This window comes from Hyperolius riggenbachi, chromosome 5 (assembly GCF_040937935.1).
Source record: "Hyperolius riggenbachi isolate aHypRig1 chromosome 5, aHypRig1.pri, whole genome shotgun sequence".
Lineage (NCBI taxonomy): Eukaryota > Metazoa > Chordata > Amphibia > Anura > Hyperoliidae > Hyperolius > Hyperolius riggenbachi.
This window is the reverse complement of record NC_090650.1, coordinates 220,389,014-220,408,384: the sequence shown is the minus strand read 5'-3', so window position 1 is coordinate 220,408,384 and position 19,371 is coordinate 220,389,014. Positions and strand designations below refer to the sequence as shown.

General features: G+C 39.6%; 1 protein-coding gene across 1 annotated transcript in view; it reads left to right on the top strand.

Moving 5' to 3' along the window:
- Window positions 1-19,371, top strand: part of MOCOS (molybdenum cofactor sulfurase) — a 424,598-nt gene that overhangs the window by 214,673 nt on the left and 190,554 nt on the right. Inside the window, exon 6 of the mRNA XM_068236674.1 lies at window positions 4,970-5,169. Within this exon, the coding sequence (XP_068092775.1) occupies window positions 4,970-5,169 (200 nt within the window). The remainder of the gene's footprint in view (window positions 1-4,969; window positions 5,170-19,371) is intronic.

Sequence of the window (19,371 nt, the reverse complement as noted above, 5' to 3'; positions counted from 1 at the left end):
GTACAATGTGTTTTGGGGTGTATTTTTACACATACCCATGCTGAGTGGGAGAAATCTCTCTGTAAATGGACAATTGTGTGTAAAAAAAATTAAAAAATTGTCATTTACAGAGATATTTCTCCCACCCAGCATGGGTATGTGTAAAAATACACCACAAAACACATTATACTACTTCTACTGAGTACGGCAATACCACATGTGTGGCACTTTTTTGCAGCCTAACTGCGCTAAGGGGCCCAAAGTCCAATGAGCACCTTTAGGCTTTACAGGGGTGCTTACAAATTAGCACCCCCCAAAATGCGAGGACAGTAAACACACCCCACAAATGACCCCATTTTGGAAAGTAGACACTTCAAGGTATTCAGAAAGGGGCATGGTGAGTCCGTGGCAGATTTCATTTTTTTTTGTCACAAGTTAGAAGAAATGGAAACTTTTTATTTATTTTTTTTTTGTCACAAAGTGTCATTTTCCGACAGAAAAGTCATAGATGCTTGAAAATGGGAAAATTCACTTTTTGCACCATAGTTTGTAAACGCTATAACTTTTACCCAAACCAATAAACACAGGATTCAAGATGGCGCCGGACTCGGTCGCCGCGGCCACAGGGCTCCGGTCTTTTACTTTTCTAAACATGTAATCTCCTCTCTGCTCACCTCTGAGCCCCTCTTTCACGCTGAGGAGGATACGCTGGAGGAGGATATGCTGGCTCGGCACCAGCCATCGGGTCGCGGTCCGCGTGAACATCAGCTGTTCGCGACCCACGTGCAAGACCCAGTAAGCACCGCAGCAGACATCAGGAAGCAGGACGGAGCCTGCTGATCTACACCGCCGTGGCCAGACAACCGGCTTTGCCACCCGCACGTCTCATCACAGCCCCGCAGCTCGTCATCCGCGACGGCTCCCTGCGGAGAGACCCTGTCCTCCACACATCCCAGTCACAAGGCCGACGCAGGACTCCATTGGCCGCGCTGCCGCCCCCATCAGCTGTTTGGGCGGCATGCCACCCTCATCTGCGGAGCCGATCGGCGCGCTCCCCTAGTCAGGGGAGCCCAGACGTGAACCCACCGCTGCCCACGGGATCATCCAGGGAGGCCAGGAGACTCCGGGGTCGGTGCAGTCTCGGTCACCGTCGAGTGTGCTCCACTGCCAGGTGCCTTCCGCCCTCCACCACCGGGTCCCCCCCCTCACAGTGCCACTGGGGTGATTGCCACCTGCCAGCAGCTGCGTTCTGAGGCTCTGGCTCCTGCTCCTTCGCCTCGCCGATCGGCCAGGAGTCCTGGGTCGGGCCTGTCCACGTGGCCTGCAGCTGTTTCGCCGACATGTGTCTGTTCACTGCTGCTCCCCCGGAACGGAAATTCTACTTGCGGGAGGTAGGCTACCACGCAGCCACAGGGATGATGCTGCTCCCCCCTTATGTGTCCTGCCACTACCAAGGGAAATACCCCCCTGGCCTGTCCATCACTGCTGCCCAGCCAGGGTGGCCCCAGGCCCAACATCCACCGCCCAAGGTGCCCCCGGACCCCACTGGACCCCCCTGGCCTGTCCACCACTGCTGCCCAGCCAGGCTGGCCCCACATCCACCACCCAAAGGTGCCCCCGGGTGCACCCTGGCCCCACAGGGCCCCCACTGTGTCTGCACCCTCACTACTCAGCTGTGCGGACTTGAAATCAGGAGCGCTTCTCCTCGGGCAACCTGGTCCGAGTGAACTCTGCTGTCCGCCTCCATCATGATGCCCCTCAGCTTCCTCAGTTTCTTCTTTCGTGGACAGTCGGTAGCACCTGTCTTGTTGGGAGTGTGTCGCTGTGTAGCGTCCAGTGCCGAAAATGGCAGCGCTCATATCAGCTCTCAGGCTGCTCCTCCAGTCCCACTCTTTTCTGTTCCTGCTATCAGTGTTTGCCTTGCTATGTTTGTATTAAGTTAACCATACGTATGCTGTAATGCTCTGTTTGCTTTTATTTTTGCTTTTATTGTCTATATGTATGTACCATGCTTAACTGTATGTGATGCTGCACTCTGCTTAACTGTATGCACAAGCTGTAATGTTGTTCTATGTATGCTTGTCCCATGTCTATGTATGTGCCATGCTTAACTGTATGTATCTCTTACTTTTTTTTTGTTTCTTCACCAACGACCCTGTATGCGCCAAAACCAATTCCAGGTACAATCCACCGTTGTACTTGGCGATAATAAATTCTGATTCTGATTCTAAATATACACTGAATGGGTTTTTTTCTTATCAAAAACATGTTTGTCCACATTTTCCGCGCTGCATGTATACAGAAATTTTACTTTATTTGAAAAATGTCAGCACAGAAAGTTAAAAAAATCATTTTTTTGTCAAAAATCATGTCTTTTTTGATGAATATAATAAAAAGTAAAAATCGTAGCAGTAATCAAATAGCACCAAAAGAAAGCTTTATTAGTGACAAGAAAAGGAGCCAAAACTCATTTAGGTGGTAGGTTGTATGAGCGAGCAATAAACCGTGAAAGCTGCAGTGGTCTGAATGGAAAAAAAGTTCCTGGTCCTTAAGGGGGGTAAAGCCCACGGTCCTCAAGTGGTTAACTCTGATACTGTAGTTGACATTGGCAGGTTTTGGTGTGCCATATCAATTGTTATGTATAGAGTGCTTGGGGGGCCTCAATGTAAAACTTGTATCGGGGACCAAAGCTCCTTAGCTACGCCACTGCATCTTTAAGACAAAATTGTAAACAGCAGCCATGACAGTCTGATGTAAAATCAGCTTAATTCTACTAGCAATGACCCTTTGAACTTTTTAGCACTGAAATGTTATCCTCAACATTTTCTCAGACAGATAGTTTACACCTTCTATTTACTTTGCAGAACATGGCTTGTGTTTAATTTGCTGTTTGACTAGCTCATTTGCATGCATACCATACCATACATATACATACATACATACATACCAGCATTTTTTTAATATATTTCTAATGCAGGAAAAAGAAAGGCACTTCAGACAATTGCCTCAATTCACTAAGCTTATCTCTTGTCTTTAATAACATTTCTAGAGTTATCACCATGGTGATAAAGCATGTCGTATTCAGGAAACAATTTACTTTAGGAAAACCTAAAGTTAACTCTCTTGTCTTTAATAACATTTCTGAGCTCTTTCTAGTGTTATCACCATGGTGATAAGGCATGGAGTAAACTTACCTCTTCTGTCTTTAAGTTAAGGTGAGATATCTAAAGTTAACATTTCAATCCTTAAAATAACTACAGAATTCTAAAGTTAAAGACAGGGGCCCATATGCAATTCACTTTTTCTCCTTAGTTTTCTCTAAGTTAATATTTTCACACCTTGTCAAAAAATTGCCTTTTAAACCCCCAGCAAGCAAGAAAATACACAGAATAATTTTGGCAGGACTTTTTCTACTACTTTTGGTACTTTTTTCAATTGTTAAATGCTGAAAAGTTATTTTACATAGAAGATGAAAAATTATCACCTAGGAGACAACTTAGGAGAAAAAGAGAATTGCATATAGGCCAGGCTGTTAATTAACTGCATGTGAAAATAACTACAGAGGAGGTAACTTTAGGACTAAGATAACTTTCTCATTGTGAAAACCTATCTCTACACCTTAATAAGGCAAAATCGGTGTGTGGGGGTACGTTTTCTTTGTCTTATTATCTCCAGTATGGTAGTGAATTGAGGCCAATTTCTAATATCTTATACTTTAAATATTGTGTTGTGAATAAAAATTTGATTCAATGAGAATAACATTTTTTTGTTATGGCTTGGTGAAAAAATTCAAATTTTCATAAACGTTTTACTGCTGTCCTTCATTTTGTCCTTGAGAAAGCTACAGTTCATATTAAAGCAGACAGTTGCAAAAAAGAATCATAGGCATTATATAACATGAAATTGCTTTACATTGGAGCTGGACTTTAAAAGGGGAGTGTACTCTGTCAATTTAGGACTGGTCCTGGGCCGCATATTCAGCGTGTTATTATAATCTTTGCTAATGCTAAAGGAGACGAATGAAGGATCATTGTCATGTACTTCTCATAACTAAACTCATAACTAAACTCTGGAATCTCTGCTCAGTGGCAGATCAAAAAAGCTGTATACAACATAATCCACATATAGATGTTCCTGGGACTATATACATAAAAAAAGATAATTAAAGGCACATTAACTCCTTCCTTTTCAAAAACGATCCAAACACCATAGTTTCTGTTTTACTATGGGCAATAAGAACAATGATACAACAATTTTTTTTTTCATTGATATTGGTGGGAAAATATTGCAACTCTTACATGAGTAATCCTATTGCCAAGTTGATTACAATAAAAGTGAAAAAATAATCAGTCATGTGATTGCAGTTATGTACATCACCCACTTTGGAAACTTTCTGTAATAAATCCAACATTTGGATTTATTACTAAAATTACTCACTTGATGTGTGTGCATATGACTACAGTTGTATAATTGCTGTTTCACTACCTTTCCACAGACTAGTGCTACTGTGTTATAGCCTGCACCACTGAAGTACAAGGGAGGACAAGCTCATTATCCACATGTGAGGTGCTTGCAGAATAATTTATTACACTGCAGAGCTAATCGAATGGTATATGTTAACATATCCTTTGCAAATCATAAAGACACATAGTGATAATGATGAAGCATTATAATGACACCTGTATTAGTGGACAAGAAACATAAGAGTAAACCTTTCTGAGGTTGCCCACTCAGTCTATACAGTATGTGTATAGCCATCTCTAAATGTCCATTTATTCTGGTGGCTGCACTGCACAGCTGTGTAGCATGCTTAGAATTTTGAAAGCCTGGGTATATGTGAGATACTTGAGCTTGGAATTTGATTTTTATTCTTCTTGTTGAACTTGTTTTCCTTTTCCACAGCAGTAGACATCATTTTATGTGATGAATATTAATAACTGTAATTTCATATGTGTAGAGATACTTGATGTAAATGTACTTTATTTTATAGGTGGAATGGAGAAAATTAAAAATCATACCCATTCTTTGGCGAGTTACACCTACTCTGTGCTGTCTGCTCTGCGTTACGCTAATGGAAAGCCTGTAGTATGTGTCTACACTGATACAAAGGTTAGGACTTATGATGTGCAGGGTCCAGTCATTAATTTTAATGTGCTGGATGAAAATGGAGGCGTAATCGGCTACACTCAGGTACATATTTTATCAATGTTCACATCATGCATTAGCTACCATCTGTGAAATTATTTCTTTGTTATTGATTGCTGTACATTATGCATTTCTCCTGCATTTTATTTATTTTTCCAATTTAAATGTAGAATTTCTTCGGAATGTAAATGTACAAAAACAGCTTTTATTACCCCCAATTTTATTTAATTAACTCAACATGTCCAGACGTATAGAATAAATGTTTCTGCACTGGTTGTTCACTATTGAGGTGTTAATAACAGAAGCTCATGTCCACTTTCCAATAGACAAAACATAGTCATTTCACCTTAATATATTTTGAATATTTAAATAAGCTGTTTTGCATAAGCTTGTCTTTTTTTTTTTTTTTGTGTGTGTTTTCCAAGCCACTGCTCTTTTAATTGAAAAGCTGCTTTCCTTAGCTCTTAACCTATATTAAGATGGGAATGAATATTCTCAAATGTGCATATGCAGAGCCATCATCCCTGGAGCTGTTTGGGTTCTTACCTGTCATTGCAATAAAGTTGCAAAGAAAGATACAATACATTTTATTTGGCCTATGCAACCATATAGACCAATGAAACAGTGTGACAAACCTTCTGAAGTAATTTTATAAAGGAGATGTGGATTATACAAAAACATACATATAAAATTGAAATATAGAGATTAAACCAACACATTGTTTTTTTTTAATTGTAATGTATTTCATATAATATTTCTCCCCTTTAATTTCTAGTCCTACTTTTTATTATAAATAGGTAGGTAGTTTGTTCTATCATAATTGTCCTGCCACAGGGCCTAACCCTACATGTATGGGACAAGTTGCTACTGTCTTCCCATGCACAAGGTGAGGATAAAAAAGTTTGTGTATAACCTTACACAAGGGCAGTTTGCAAAAGGGAACCCTACAAATATTATTGATCATGGGGGCTAATGTAGTTCAAGGGGCCAAGTCCCATGTAGTCCCTGAGTTATACTAGCCTGAATAGCAAGTAGTTAAAGGAGTTAAATATTATACATAAATTCAACATATATGCATTTAAACAAAAATAATTGAAAGCATTGTAGGGTTGTTTTTAAAATATTTAAATATTTTCCTTGATGAACAGCCATGGTTTCCGCCAAGCTTCCTTAAAAGGCAATAGCAGCTGCAGGATAAAGTTCACAAATTACATTTAATTAGTATTAGTTTTCTGTTACAAAGTATTCTGTTACAAAATGACTTGAATAGTGATGATAAAGGTTATAAAGATTTCCGTAGTAAAATGAAATAACTTTCAAATTTTGCCTATTGTTTTCTTGCCTCAAATATTCTTAACATATCTTCCATAATCTTTATGTGGAACTACTGAATAATGACATGTTTAATTGCTAGATGTGTCAATGGTACACGTTCACCATTAAAAATTAGTTTTGATCGTAATAGGTCATTTAGCTTTTTGAGAATTTACACAGCTACAATTCTGATGGACGTAATCTTGATTTTGTGTAGTTGTTGCATAATTCTCACATGTTCTGCATAGTTACATTCATGGAATCCACTAATGTAATTTCACCTAACTTGCAAAAAGGAACATTTGTGGTAAGTGTACCACATGTCTACTAAAGAGTGATGAGCCATCTTTGTTTCCATAATTTTTGCAAAAATGTCATATTTGCACACAGAAGAGAACATCTGTAAATATATATATATATATATATATATATATATATATATATATATATATATATATATATATATATATATATATATATATATATATATATATATTTCTGGGAAAACACATTTTTGCCAAATGCATTGAAGTCCATAGGCATGGGAAAATGTGTGTTCAAGAAAGTTCTAATTTTTGAGAAAATGTGTATCTTGTGACATTCCATTATATTTTTGTGAAAATTACACTTTTTAATTATAATTACATGCGAGATAGATTCCCCAGTACTTTGACATTTTGCATCACAATTTAATTGTAAAATTACTATAATGCAAACTTTGAGCTCATCCCTAAAGACTTCACTTTGTTTTGTTTCCTACTGAATTTAATTTGTAAATCACTGGTGTAGAGATAGTACGATCCAAAAAGGTCTGGGACAGCTATGGATTATTACATAAGCATACTAAGAATTTTTTTTCTGTGGATTCTTCTTATAAATTGTACAACTGTGAAGTATAAAATGGATTGCAAGGCTCTTAGCTCCTGAAAAGCTTATAGGATGTCTTCCTCTAAAGGCACCAAAGCTTCATTTGGGGCACTTATAAATACAGGTCATTGGTAAAACCCACTTTCTTAGTTTCAGATATCCTCCAAAAAAGAATTCCATTATGACAGTCAAAAGTCATTTAACCACTTAAGCCTATCTGGACGAACATTCTCGTCCAGATAGGCTGAGCTTGCTCCCACCAGCCACACGCACTCCAGCCGCCGGCCGTTAGCCCAGCGATCAATGAATGGGATTATAGCTCCCATTCATTGATCGAAGTCCCACGCAGAGAACCCGACAGCCTCTTATCAGAGGCTGCGGTTTTTCTGAGTTAAAAAAAAGTTTTCCGTCCTCATTCATGTTCCTGGAACCATGACCATTCGCTTCCAGGACTTTTTGACTGTGGTCATCTTGTGGCCAAATAGTAAAACTACACCCACATCTATTTTTTTTATTAAATACATACATTATTTTACATTTAAAATTAGCTATTTACCTCCCACATCAAAAATTACCCGAATAAAATGTTTGATAAAAAAAATAAAACAATTACAATAAAAAAAAAACAAATAGTTACCTAAGGGCCTGAACTTTTTAAATATGCATGTCAAAGGAGTATATTTATATAATTAATATATTAAGTGATGGACGCAAATTGAAAAAATGCACCTTTATTTTCAAATAAAATATCGATGCTATACTTTGTCATAGGGACATAATTTAAATGGTGGAATAAGCGGGACAAATGGGCAAATAAAATACATGGGTTTAATTACGGTAGCATGTATTAATTTCAAACTATAATGGGCAAAAACTGAGAAATAATGATTTTTTTCCATTTCTTTCTTAATCTTCCTGTTAAAATGGAAGTAGAATAAAATAATTCTTAGCAAAATGTATCACCCAAAGAAAGCCTAATTGGTGGTGGAAAAAACAAGACATAGATCAATTCATTGTGATGAGTAGTGATAAAGTTATTGGCAAATGAATGGGAGATCAAAGTTGCTCAGATGCAAAAAATGAACAACCCTGTGGGCTGAAGTGTTTAAAATGTTTAGATCAAAAGCTTTCTGAAGTAAAATGATTAAAAAATGCACATGGCTCTTTTAAAGTGTAAAATACATATCATAAAGATGATTTTTAGTTTCTCTTGGCACATGAGCTTAATTACATTGGTAGAGGTGAACATATGACCTCAAATTACAGATTGTAAAAAGCAGTGATTAATGCTGAAAATTCTGCAAAGCAAAATAACTCATTTTCTATATGAAAGGACATATTAATCCCTAATAGGTTCACAATACAATAAATATTTCAATTGATATTTCAGTTTAAATAATAAAATATATATTAATATGTCCTTTCATGCCTGTTTACAGAGGGTAAGCAGCATTGTAGTTAAAAGTTAGTACAATTGAGTAACATATAGCTTACTTAATGCTTGTGGAAAAAAAAATCTCTGTATTCTATTTTCAGCCACAAGTAAAACTGTTTTGCAAAATCCTATTCTTAACAATTTTTATAAGATGTGGCACATCTTTAAGGGACAAAAAAGTGGCAGTCCAATCCTGGCTAATAGCAGACCTCCAGTGAAAATTGCACGTTTCAGGGGTCTCTTGTAATGGGAAGTTATAATCACCTGCTGTGTCTTCTCCCCCGAAACTGTCCCTGAGCTCCGGGGCAGCCGACTTCCAGTGCGAAGCCACACCCCTGCAGAAAACGTCCATTTTGTTTTCGCTACTTGAGCTAGAGAAAACAGAATGGTATTTTCTTGCAGGGGGCAGTGCCATGCATCGGAAGCCAGTGGCCCTGTGGCTTGAGGACTGATTTGTGCGAGAACAAACATCACCCCCAACTCACCCTCCTCCTCCCCGTCAAACAACATTTTTTGGGAGGTAGTTGCATGCTAAGCACATTGCGGAAACATTTTGAGCAAAAAATGGGTGTGGTCATGGCAGGATGTAGGTGGAGCTAAGTGTAATGTGACAGTGTAAGTCAAAGGCAGTGTTCCTGAGCTTCCTTCCAAAACACAGTTTAGGGTAATGTTGCCCTAAAAGTAAGTATACGACTTCTCCCACCCCCAGAAAAAAATCCACTCACACAATAAGGCAGTGCTTAGTTGCACAATAGAAGAATGATTGGATTGGCACTTGCAGCTCCTTGCTAAAAGACAGCTTTATTGATACAGGCTGAATGGCATGATAAAAAAGTTCCAATGTAGCAAAAGCTCCTACCCGATCCTGTATCCAGTGGGGTGAAGTGAGAGCGGTGGTTAGCCTGACGCGCGTTTCACTCAAATGAGCATCCTCAGAGGCTCTGCGCACGCCGGTTGGTCTGCGCTATTAGATTATATAAGAAAACTTCCGTAAATCCTGGTGTGCCTGTTGTTCCATAGTACCTGCAGTGCCTGTTGTTCCTTTCCTTTGTTACTCACAATAAGGCAGTGCCATGCCCCCCCCCCCACTCCGCCTTCCCCCATTACACATAAGAAAGCAGCATTTCTACCATGATGTGGTGGAATGGGAGATTCACATCATGGATGTGAAGACAATAAATCTGCAAAAACTAGCAAGCTTTACTATAATCTAATGAGATTAAAGGGATTCTACTGTATAAGATTAACGTATTTATTTAATCGACTATAGTAGTTATCCTATTTTGTCTAAAATATTTACAACATATCTGATGGGCTGTCAACTCAATGTCCACTGGTTCTATTTACAGCTTTTATGAGCTGTATGGAAGTGGTAAACTGCAGCTTTGTGTTTGACAAAAGGGTTATTAACAAATGGCAGGGAAATCAGCAACTATGTAAACTTGAACTAGGCAGATTACTATGTTGTCGTATTGTGGCACATTTACGGTTTTATAGTTTCCTAAACAAATTTTGTAGTAAGAATTAAACAGAACTTTTTTAAACTCTTGCAGAAAGTTTAGTCTGTGTGCCCCGGGAATTTTGTTTTTCTTCCTGGGATTTTTCTGTTGTTATCTAACTGCCACATATTACATGGTCAGACTAGCATCCACTCGGCGAAACTCCAGCCGCTTAACACAGCCTGCACTAAAAATAAAGCACTGCTTCACTTGCTGAACCCTGTAGAAAAAATGTTGATAATCTCTTTCTGCAAAAAACTAAGCTATTTTTTAAATGGACTGTCTTTTTTCTTTCTACCTGGGAATTCTCTTAGAAATCCCTGTCTGTAAATGTAGCAAAAGCCAGCATAGGATTCACATGCAATATTTATTACTTTCTTATAATATCTAAGAGTAGATTGCATAACAAGCTAGTGGGAGCACAGAGGAGAATAATATACCTTTGTCAAAGGCTTCTTACCCTAAATTACTATTATTAATAATAACTTCTAAAGTGCTGATGCTGATATCTCTGTATTGCTGTGCCAATAAATATTTTACAACCAATTTACAGTACATGGACAAACAAGAGTGATATAGGCAATGCATATGGCATACATTATGCTACACACATTGATTTCTAAATATAGAGGAAACTTAAGGAATTATAGCAATGTCAAGATATAATAAATGCAGAACTACTGCTCCAGAGCAGTACACTCCACACTACGTGCGAGTGATTGACAGCGGCGCTCGCGCAGGCGCAGCAGAAGACAACCTCACGAGGCCGACCTCTGCACTGGCGGGGACCCTGAGTCGGCTGGCTTTTCCTCCATTTACAGACAGGGATTTTTAAGAGAATTCCCAGGTATAAAAAAAGAAAAGGTTACCTCTTCAACTGTTCGCCTGGCTGTCTGTTAATTTGCCATCTTCTCCCAGGTTTGCTGACACTTTGTCACCCATTGCTATTTGGTCTTGGACAAATGAGCATCCACTAGTGTCAACTATGGGCACAAAATATAATAAGATGTGCAAAACTGGCTCAGGATCCCATCCTTGCAGTATCTTCCACTTTCTCTACTTAACTCTTTAGATAAAAATATAATACAAAAACACAATCGCGGTGACACCTACAAAAGGTGGATATGCCCCCTCACTGTAGTAGAAAACCTTTGTTCGCCTTCTCCACTCTGTCACAAAAATTATACACCTAGAGGTAGCGCCACTCAAGGTATTGCAAAACAATCCATATAAGTCTCTATAATACAGTTCAAGCACAGTTCTCATAGATCCACTATCAGTTTTTCCTATGGCAGCTTCTTATATCTTCAACACTTCAGAGCAGGGGTAGGGAACCTTTTTGGCCGAGAGAGCCATAAACAGGACATATTTTAAAATGAAATTCTGTAAATGCCATACAATATGTTTAAAACGAAATACAAGGTAATGTTTACTTTTTTTGCAAAACAAAACACTTTTAAAGTACAATGTGTCTGCATTCTTTTTAATAACATTGTTATGCTGTTGCTAATGCAATCTCATTGGCAGATTTCCCCACAAATGCAATCTCATTTGCAGATATCCCCACAAATGCAATCTCATTGGCAGATATCCTCACAAATGCAATCTCATTGGCAGATGTACCCACAAATGCAATCTCATTGGCAGAATTCCCCACAAATGCAATCAATTGGCAGATTTCCCCACAAATGCAATGTCATTGGCAGATTTCCCAACAAATGCAATGTCATTGGCAGATTTCCCCACAAATGCAATCAATTGGCAGATTTCCCCACAAATGCAATCTCATTGGCAGATTTCCCCACAAATGCAATCTAATTGGCAAATTTCTTCACAAATGCAATCTAATTGGCAGAAGATTTCCCCACAAATGAACTGACCAGAGGAGAGTGGACTGGAGTGACCTCCTGGACCTGGAGTGACCACGACGGCGGCAGTCCGGCAGGCTCTCACTCGCTGCTGCTGCTGGCGGCTTAGTACACGCTCCGGAGGCAGTGGTGGTTGGCTGCGTAGCTATGGGTGCGGCTGCCTCTGGGTCGCATGTCCTCGGGTCGGCTCCTCCTCCCCGCCAAGCTGCCTCTGTTCCCGCTGGCTGCGCCGACGTCTACGTGTCACACGTAACGTGTGACATCACTTCTATAGGCAGCGCCAGCATCAGCGCATCCATCTTGGAGGAGATCGGGCAGACGGGCAGAAAAGGCGGAATTCTGACGCGGGAGGCGGTGCCGATGAAGGAGGCACATGTATATATAAAGACCCGGCATGGAGGAGGGGGCGGCGGCGCAAATTTCAAAAGTAAACACAGGCTCTCTGGCCGCTCTGTCACACGCCTTTTAGCGAGCCAGAGAGCCATATGCAGGCATGAAAAGAGCCATATATGGCTCGCGAGCCATAAGTTCCCAACCCCTGCTTCAGAGAATGATCTTCATAATACAGAGAGAAACCTCCACCTCACCCTTTGTGCCAGACTCACCGTCTACTAAGACCCCCTGCACTTTTCTTCAATAACCTCAATAAAACAGGCCTCTCATAGTGTAAAACTGTATAACATTTATTAACATATAAAATCCTCTTGCACTCACGTTCTCCAATGATATAAAACAGCTTAGAGTTTTTTCTTGTAGCGGGCTCTCCCCTGCAATGTTGGCCGCAGGCAGGCTTGTTCATGTAGTCCCTCTGTGCGTATCGCCGCTAGTGCGCGCTTCTACCTGGCTTGACACCACGTGGGACGCCCACCGCTCCACTTCCACTTCCTTACTCGCGTGGTTACGCTCCGCCCGACATGTTTCGTCAACAATGACTCATCAGGGTCCCTGATGGTCCCTGATGAGTCATTGTTAACAAAACATGTCGGGCGGAGCCTAACCACGCGAGCAAGGAAGTGGAAGCGGAGCGGTAGGCGTCCCACGTGGTGTCAAGCCGGGTAGAAGCGCACACTAGTGGCGATACGCACAGAGGGACTACAGGAACAAGCCTGCCTGCGGCCAACACTGCTTTTATATCATTGGAAAACGTTAGTGCAATAGGATTTTATATGTTAATAAATGTTATACAGTTTTACACCATGAGAGGCCTGTTTTATTGAGGTTATTGAAGAAAAGTCAATATACAAGGAAGATATTGTGTTGGATGGTGAATGATCCAGGTGTGGTCCAGGAGTTTCCAGAGAGGTGGGGGATGACCAGTTAACGGTCCCAAAGTTGCATTTGACCCACCAGAGGGTCTTAGCAGACGTTGAATCTAGCAGAAAGGGTGAAGTGGAGGTGTCTCTCTGTATTATGAAGATCATACTCTGAAGTGTTGATGAAGACATAAGAAGCTGCCATAGGAAAAACTGATAGTGGATCTATGAGAACTGTGCTTGAACTGTATTATAGAGACTTATATGGATTGTTTTGCAATACCTTGAGTGGCGCTACCTCTAGGTATATAATCTTTAGATAATAATGTCTGCTTTTTTCTGTCCAAGCATCTTCAGTTGTCCCTGTAAATTATTACTTTGGTCCATTAGCTGTGTCACTAGGGGCACTGGCCACTATGGCACCATGGAACAATACAGGGTGGGCCATTTATATGGATACACCTTAATAAAATGTGAATGGTTAGTGATATTAACTTCCTGTTAGTGGCACATTAATATGCGAGATGGGAAACTTTTCAAGATGGGTGGAGACCATGGTGGCCATTTTGAAGGTGGCCATTTTGAATCCAACTTTTATTTTTTCAATAGGAAGAGGGTCATGTGACACATCAAACTTATTGGGAATTTCACAAGAAAAACAATGCTGCGCTTGGTTTTAGCCTAACTTTATTCTTTCATGAGTTATTTAAAAGTTTCTCTTTGTTTACAACCATTGACATGTCGCCGACATTAACACGTGAGGATAGAAATTATGTTGATGTCTGGTGAACGCAGTAACCGGGTCATTGCAGCAGATTTCAGTGCAAGACATCCTATGAGACCACCCATATCCCATGCTACAGTTAGCAAACTGCTTGCTAAGTTTCATGAAACTGGTTCAGTGTTGGATTTGCCAAAATGTGGACGCATGAAATCTGTCACGTGGCTATCCTAGCTTCATTCAGCAAAAGTGTCACTGGAGAGTGGCATTAGTCGAACATCCCTTCAGCGGATTTTAGCTACTCACAAATGGCACCCTTACAAACTCCAGCTACTGCAGCATCTCAACGAGGATAACCCAGATCGGTGCACCGAATTTGCAGAATGGGCAAAACAAAAATTGGAATAGAACCCTCAGTTTACGCAGAAGATGTTGTTCAGTGATGAGGCAAACTTTTATGTGAAGGGTGAAGTTAACAAACAAAACCACCGCTTTTGGTCTGACACTAACCCACATTGGATAGATCCCTCCAAGACTGTTGGAACAAAACAGTTGATGGTATGGTGTGGTATATAAGGTACAAAGATAGTGGGGCCATTCTTCATCAATGGAAATCTCAAGGCCACTGGATATGCGAAATTTCTACATGATGATGTGTTTCCCTCTTTATGCACTGAAGCTGGCACGTTCCCTGAGTTTTTCCAGCAAGATGGTGCACCACCACATTATGGGTGTCAGGTCCGAGCATTCCTAGATGAACAGTTTCCTGGAAAGTGGATTGGTCATCGTGAGCCAGTTGAATGGCCCCCAAGGTCTCCCGATGTGACCCCCTTGGATCTTTGGGGTCATTTGAAGGCAATTGTCTATGCTGTGAAGTTACGAGATGTGCAGCACCTGAAACTACAGATACTGGAAGCCTGTGCTTACATTTCTCCTGTCGTGTTGCTATCAGTGTGTGAAGAGTGGGAGTAGAGGGTTGCATTGACAATCCAAGACATTGGGCAGCACATTGAACACATTTTTTAAGTGGTCAGAAACTTGTAAATAACTCATGAAAGAATAAAGTTAGGTTAAAACCAAGCACACCATTGTTTTTCTTGTGAAATGACTCTCTTCCTATTTAAAAAACAAAAGTTGGATTAAAATGACCGACTTCAAAATGGCCACCATGGTCACCACCTATCTTGAAAATTTTCCTCCCTCACATATATTAATGTGCCACAAACATGAAGTTAATATCACCAACCATCCCCATTTTATTAAGGTGTATCCATATAAATGGCCCACCCTGTACACCACATGTGTGTGTTTGGTGGTGGTGGTGGTGGGGTTTTGAAACAGTTTGTCTCATCTAATGACTGGTACACACCATGCAATTTCTCATCAGATCGACGGGTCAGATCAATTATTTTCAACAGGTCCAATCAGGTTTCCGATCTTTTTTCCGATCAATTTTCCAATCACTTCTGTACAAAATCAATCGGAAATGTAATCGGACCTGTCGGAAATTATTGGCCTGTCGATTTGACAGGAAATTGCACGGTGTGTCCCAGGCATTAGGTCCCAAATATGTCAGACACCGCCCAGGAAAGGCAGACTAGTACTAATCATTCACTAGGGGTAAATACATTTTCCTGACAGCAGAGTTTTAGATTGGTCATCTTTTGTGATGTCAACAAAATACACAATAAAATAACACTGTTTTTCAAGCCTTCCCCTTTCTAGCTTTGGCTAAGCATGTAGAAGTTGAACAGCTCGGGGTAAATGTATACTTTCCTATTTTTACAACTGCTAATTACAATGCGTATCCCAAATGGAATAGTGTATTTATATAACAAACCAAGATGAAACACATTTCAAATCTGTAAGATAAAATAACCAATATTAAACTATGTATTACATTTAAAGTAAGATTGCATGGTAAATGTGCCTAAAGTTTGAGAAGTTTCTAAGTCTCTAAATTCATTGACCTATTGAAATATTCAAACATCTTTCTTTTAAGTACTCTAGACACATAATGAAAAATGGTCTGATATAAATGTAATGGAAATGAAAGTAAAATAGCACGTTAATAGTGTAACTGTCATAAGGCATTAGGATTAATAAGATATAAAAAGCTAACAGTTAGTCTCAAAAATTTGCATAATTTACATGGCAGTGAGACTTAAATTGTAAGCTCTTGATTATTCAGCTCCTCTAGTGCTCCTAATTTAGCTGTGTGCGGTTGTTGGGTGCGTATGCATAATCTGTAATCATTATTAAAAATAGGTCATGTTTGTCTTTACTTGCTGTTCTAGATATTAATTCTGTTGATATTTATGTCCTAAATATAATTTCAGTAATGCACACATTTCAAGACTACATTAATAAGACTTTCATTATGTTTAGATTTTCCTTGATGCATAAACGTGTGCCCAGACTGTCTAGATCCCAATCAATTTCTGCAGCTGCTGAAAATCATGTTTATCTGAAGGAATATTATGAATTCAATGGTCCCTATGGACAACATTTCTGTTCTGTTATACCTTTCCATAAATTAGAACATGCACACTATCTAAGAATGAGAAAAGCAGTAGAGGCATTCTAAACTAGAAGAAAATATTTAGCTCTGTGGAAGGGAAGTCGCTAGCTGTGGTGGACCTCAAGTGTGCCCCTTGATGCCACCAAAGAATTACACACTCAAAAAATATGTTGCAAAAGGCACAACCCCTGTATCACACACAGAACTGCAAACCTGCTGGAGCTACTGTAAAAAAAAAAAAACAGTGAACTATGAAAATAGAATAAAAATTACAGTGCTCAATGAATCACTTTATTTGCCAAAAAGGAAACAGAAATGTATCTACAAAGCACAGCGCCCCACACCCTAAAAGCATATCATTAGGGAACCCTGCGACCCAGTAGCTAATCCCTGCAACGAGGACTGATCTCATATATGCCACGCACAATTAAACACACAAGTCAACATCATATAAACATTGCTCTAGATTGTGAGCCCCTCTGACAATATATACTCAGTGCAAAGCTGTGTAACATGTTGGCGCTATATAAGTACTTAAATAAATAAAATTGCTTTGAGTCCAACGCTAGATGAAAAGAACAGTTTGCAATGTGCGCACAGCCACGCAGTAAACCTTGCATCTTACCACTCCTTGTCAGATGCTGTCTTCAAAGCAATAATGTGTGTGTCGGATATCACAGGGTGAGCAACTTGTGATAGCTCACATGTCCACCACACTTACGGAGCTCTGTATTCCATCAGCGTGGGTCAGGAGGTCCAGCCGGTTCTGCCTCCCCCCCACCTACATGTTTTGACCAATCACCTGGTCTTTGTCAAGGCAACATAGAATCAGAAATGATTAAACATTATCTTTACTGAATGTGAAGATGATACCTGAGCCCTGAGTCATAAATTGTGCCCACCTGTTCATTCCTCCTTAAACTTAAAGTATTGGCCAACTGCCACCCAGAGTACTGAATGAAGATGAAAAGCAGCCACTATGCCTTCAAAAATCTTTACTGACCATGGCATTCATTTTCGCCTGGCTAGAGGGTATTCTAAACTAAAGCCTTATCAAATACAGAAGCAAGTGGATAGGCATAATGGCCTCAATTCACTAAGCTTATCTCCTGTCTTTAATAACGTTTCTAGAGTTATCACCATGGTGATGATGAGGCATGTCGTATTCAGGAAACATTTTACCTCAGGCAAACCTAAAGTTAACTCTTCTGTCTTTAAGTTAACTCTTCAATCCTTAGCCAGTTCGGCCTATCTGGACGAGCTTCCTCGTCCAGATAGGAACTGCTGTCGGGCCGCCCGCCCGCCGCTAGCCCCCCGATCAGTGAATGGGAATATAATTCCCATTCACCGATCTAACTTCCCCGCAGAACTACCGACGCTTTCTATCCAGAGAGCGCGGTATTTCAGCCCCCAGGAAACTTCTCCCCTGCTTTTAAGTTCGTGGATGCAAGATCGTTCGCATCCAGGACTTTTTTCACTGTAGTCATCTTGTGGCCAAATAGTAAACTGCACCCACATACATTTTAAATTAACCAATATTATTATTTTACATTTAAAATAAGGAGTTTCCCTCCCACACCAAAAATTACCCACATACATTTTTATTTAAAAAAATAAATTAAAAAAATACAATAAAAAAACAAAACAAAAACAACATAAATAGTTACCCAAGGGTCTGAACTTTTTAAATATGCATGTCAAGAGAGTATGTTATTATATTATTAAAAATTATAAGCTTATAAATAGTGATGGACGCAAATTGAAAAAATGCACCTTTATTTCTAAATGAAATATATGCACCATAAATTGTGATAGGGACATCATTTAAACGGTGTAATAACCAGGACAGATGGGCAAATAAAATACATGAGTTTTAATTACGGTAGCATATATTAATTTCAAACTATAATGGCCAAAAACTGAGAAATAATGATTTTTTTTCATTTCTTTCTTAATCTTTCTGTTAAAATGCATGCAGAAAAAAATAATTCTTAGCAAAATGTACTACCCAAAGAAAGCCTAATTAGTGGTGGAAAAAACAAGATATAGATCAATTTATTGTGATAAGTAGCAATAAAGTTATAGGCAAATGAATGGGAGGTGAACGTTGCTCGGATGCATGAGATTTTCGGCACTGCGGTGCAGAACCGGTTAAAATAACTCCAGAATTCTAAGTTAAAGATGCTGTTAATTAACTGTGTGTGAAAATAACTACAGAGGAGGTAACAACTACAGATGAGGTAACTTAAGGAATGAAGAGATAAGATAACTCTCTCACTGTGTGGTGGCAAGTTTTCTCTTGCCTTATTATCTCCAGCATGATCTTAGTGAATTGAGGCCAATGTCTTGAAGTATAAAAATGCTTCAACTGAGAGCCAAAGATGAGTCTAGAAATGGTCAATGAGATGTGAATAATTTTGCGTCGATGGACATTTTGTTAACGTTATTTAAGTGTATGCAGCTTGAAACTGGACCGATCAAAATAATTAGCCACCACATTTGATTTGTCTAGCTCCAAGGTGCAAAAAGAGAGGCCTATACTGTCCTGAGAGCGAAATTCTTATGAAATGCATTGTATGGCAAGTGCTTCAGTAATGTCATTTGTTTTAGTGATCATTCGTATACAGCCTTTTTTGGGAGGTAAGTGAAACTTATCATCCCATTTCAAACTGTTTTCAAGTTTTCTTTTATTCTTTTGGGTACCTCCTTGAGTGTCACTAGATCACTATTATTATACCCCTAGAGGTGGACCCAATGGAGGGTGGCTCC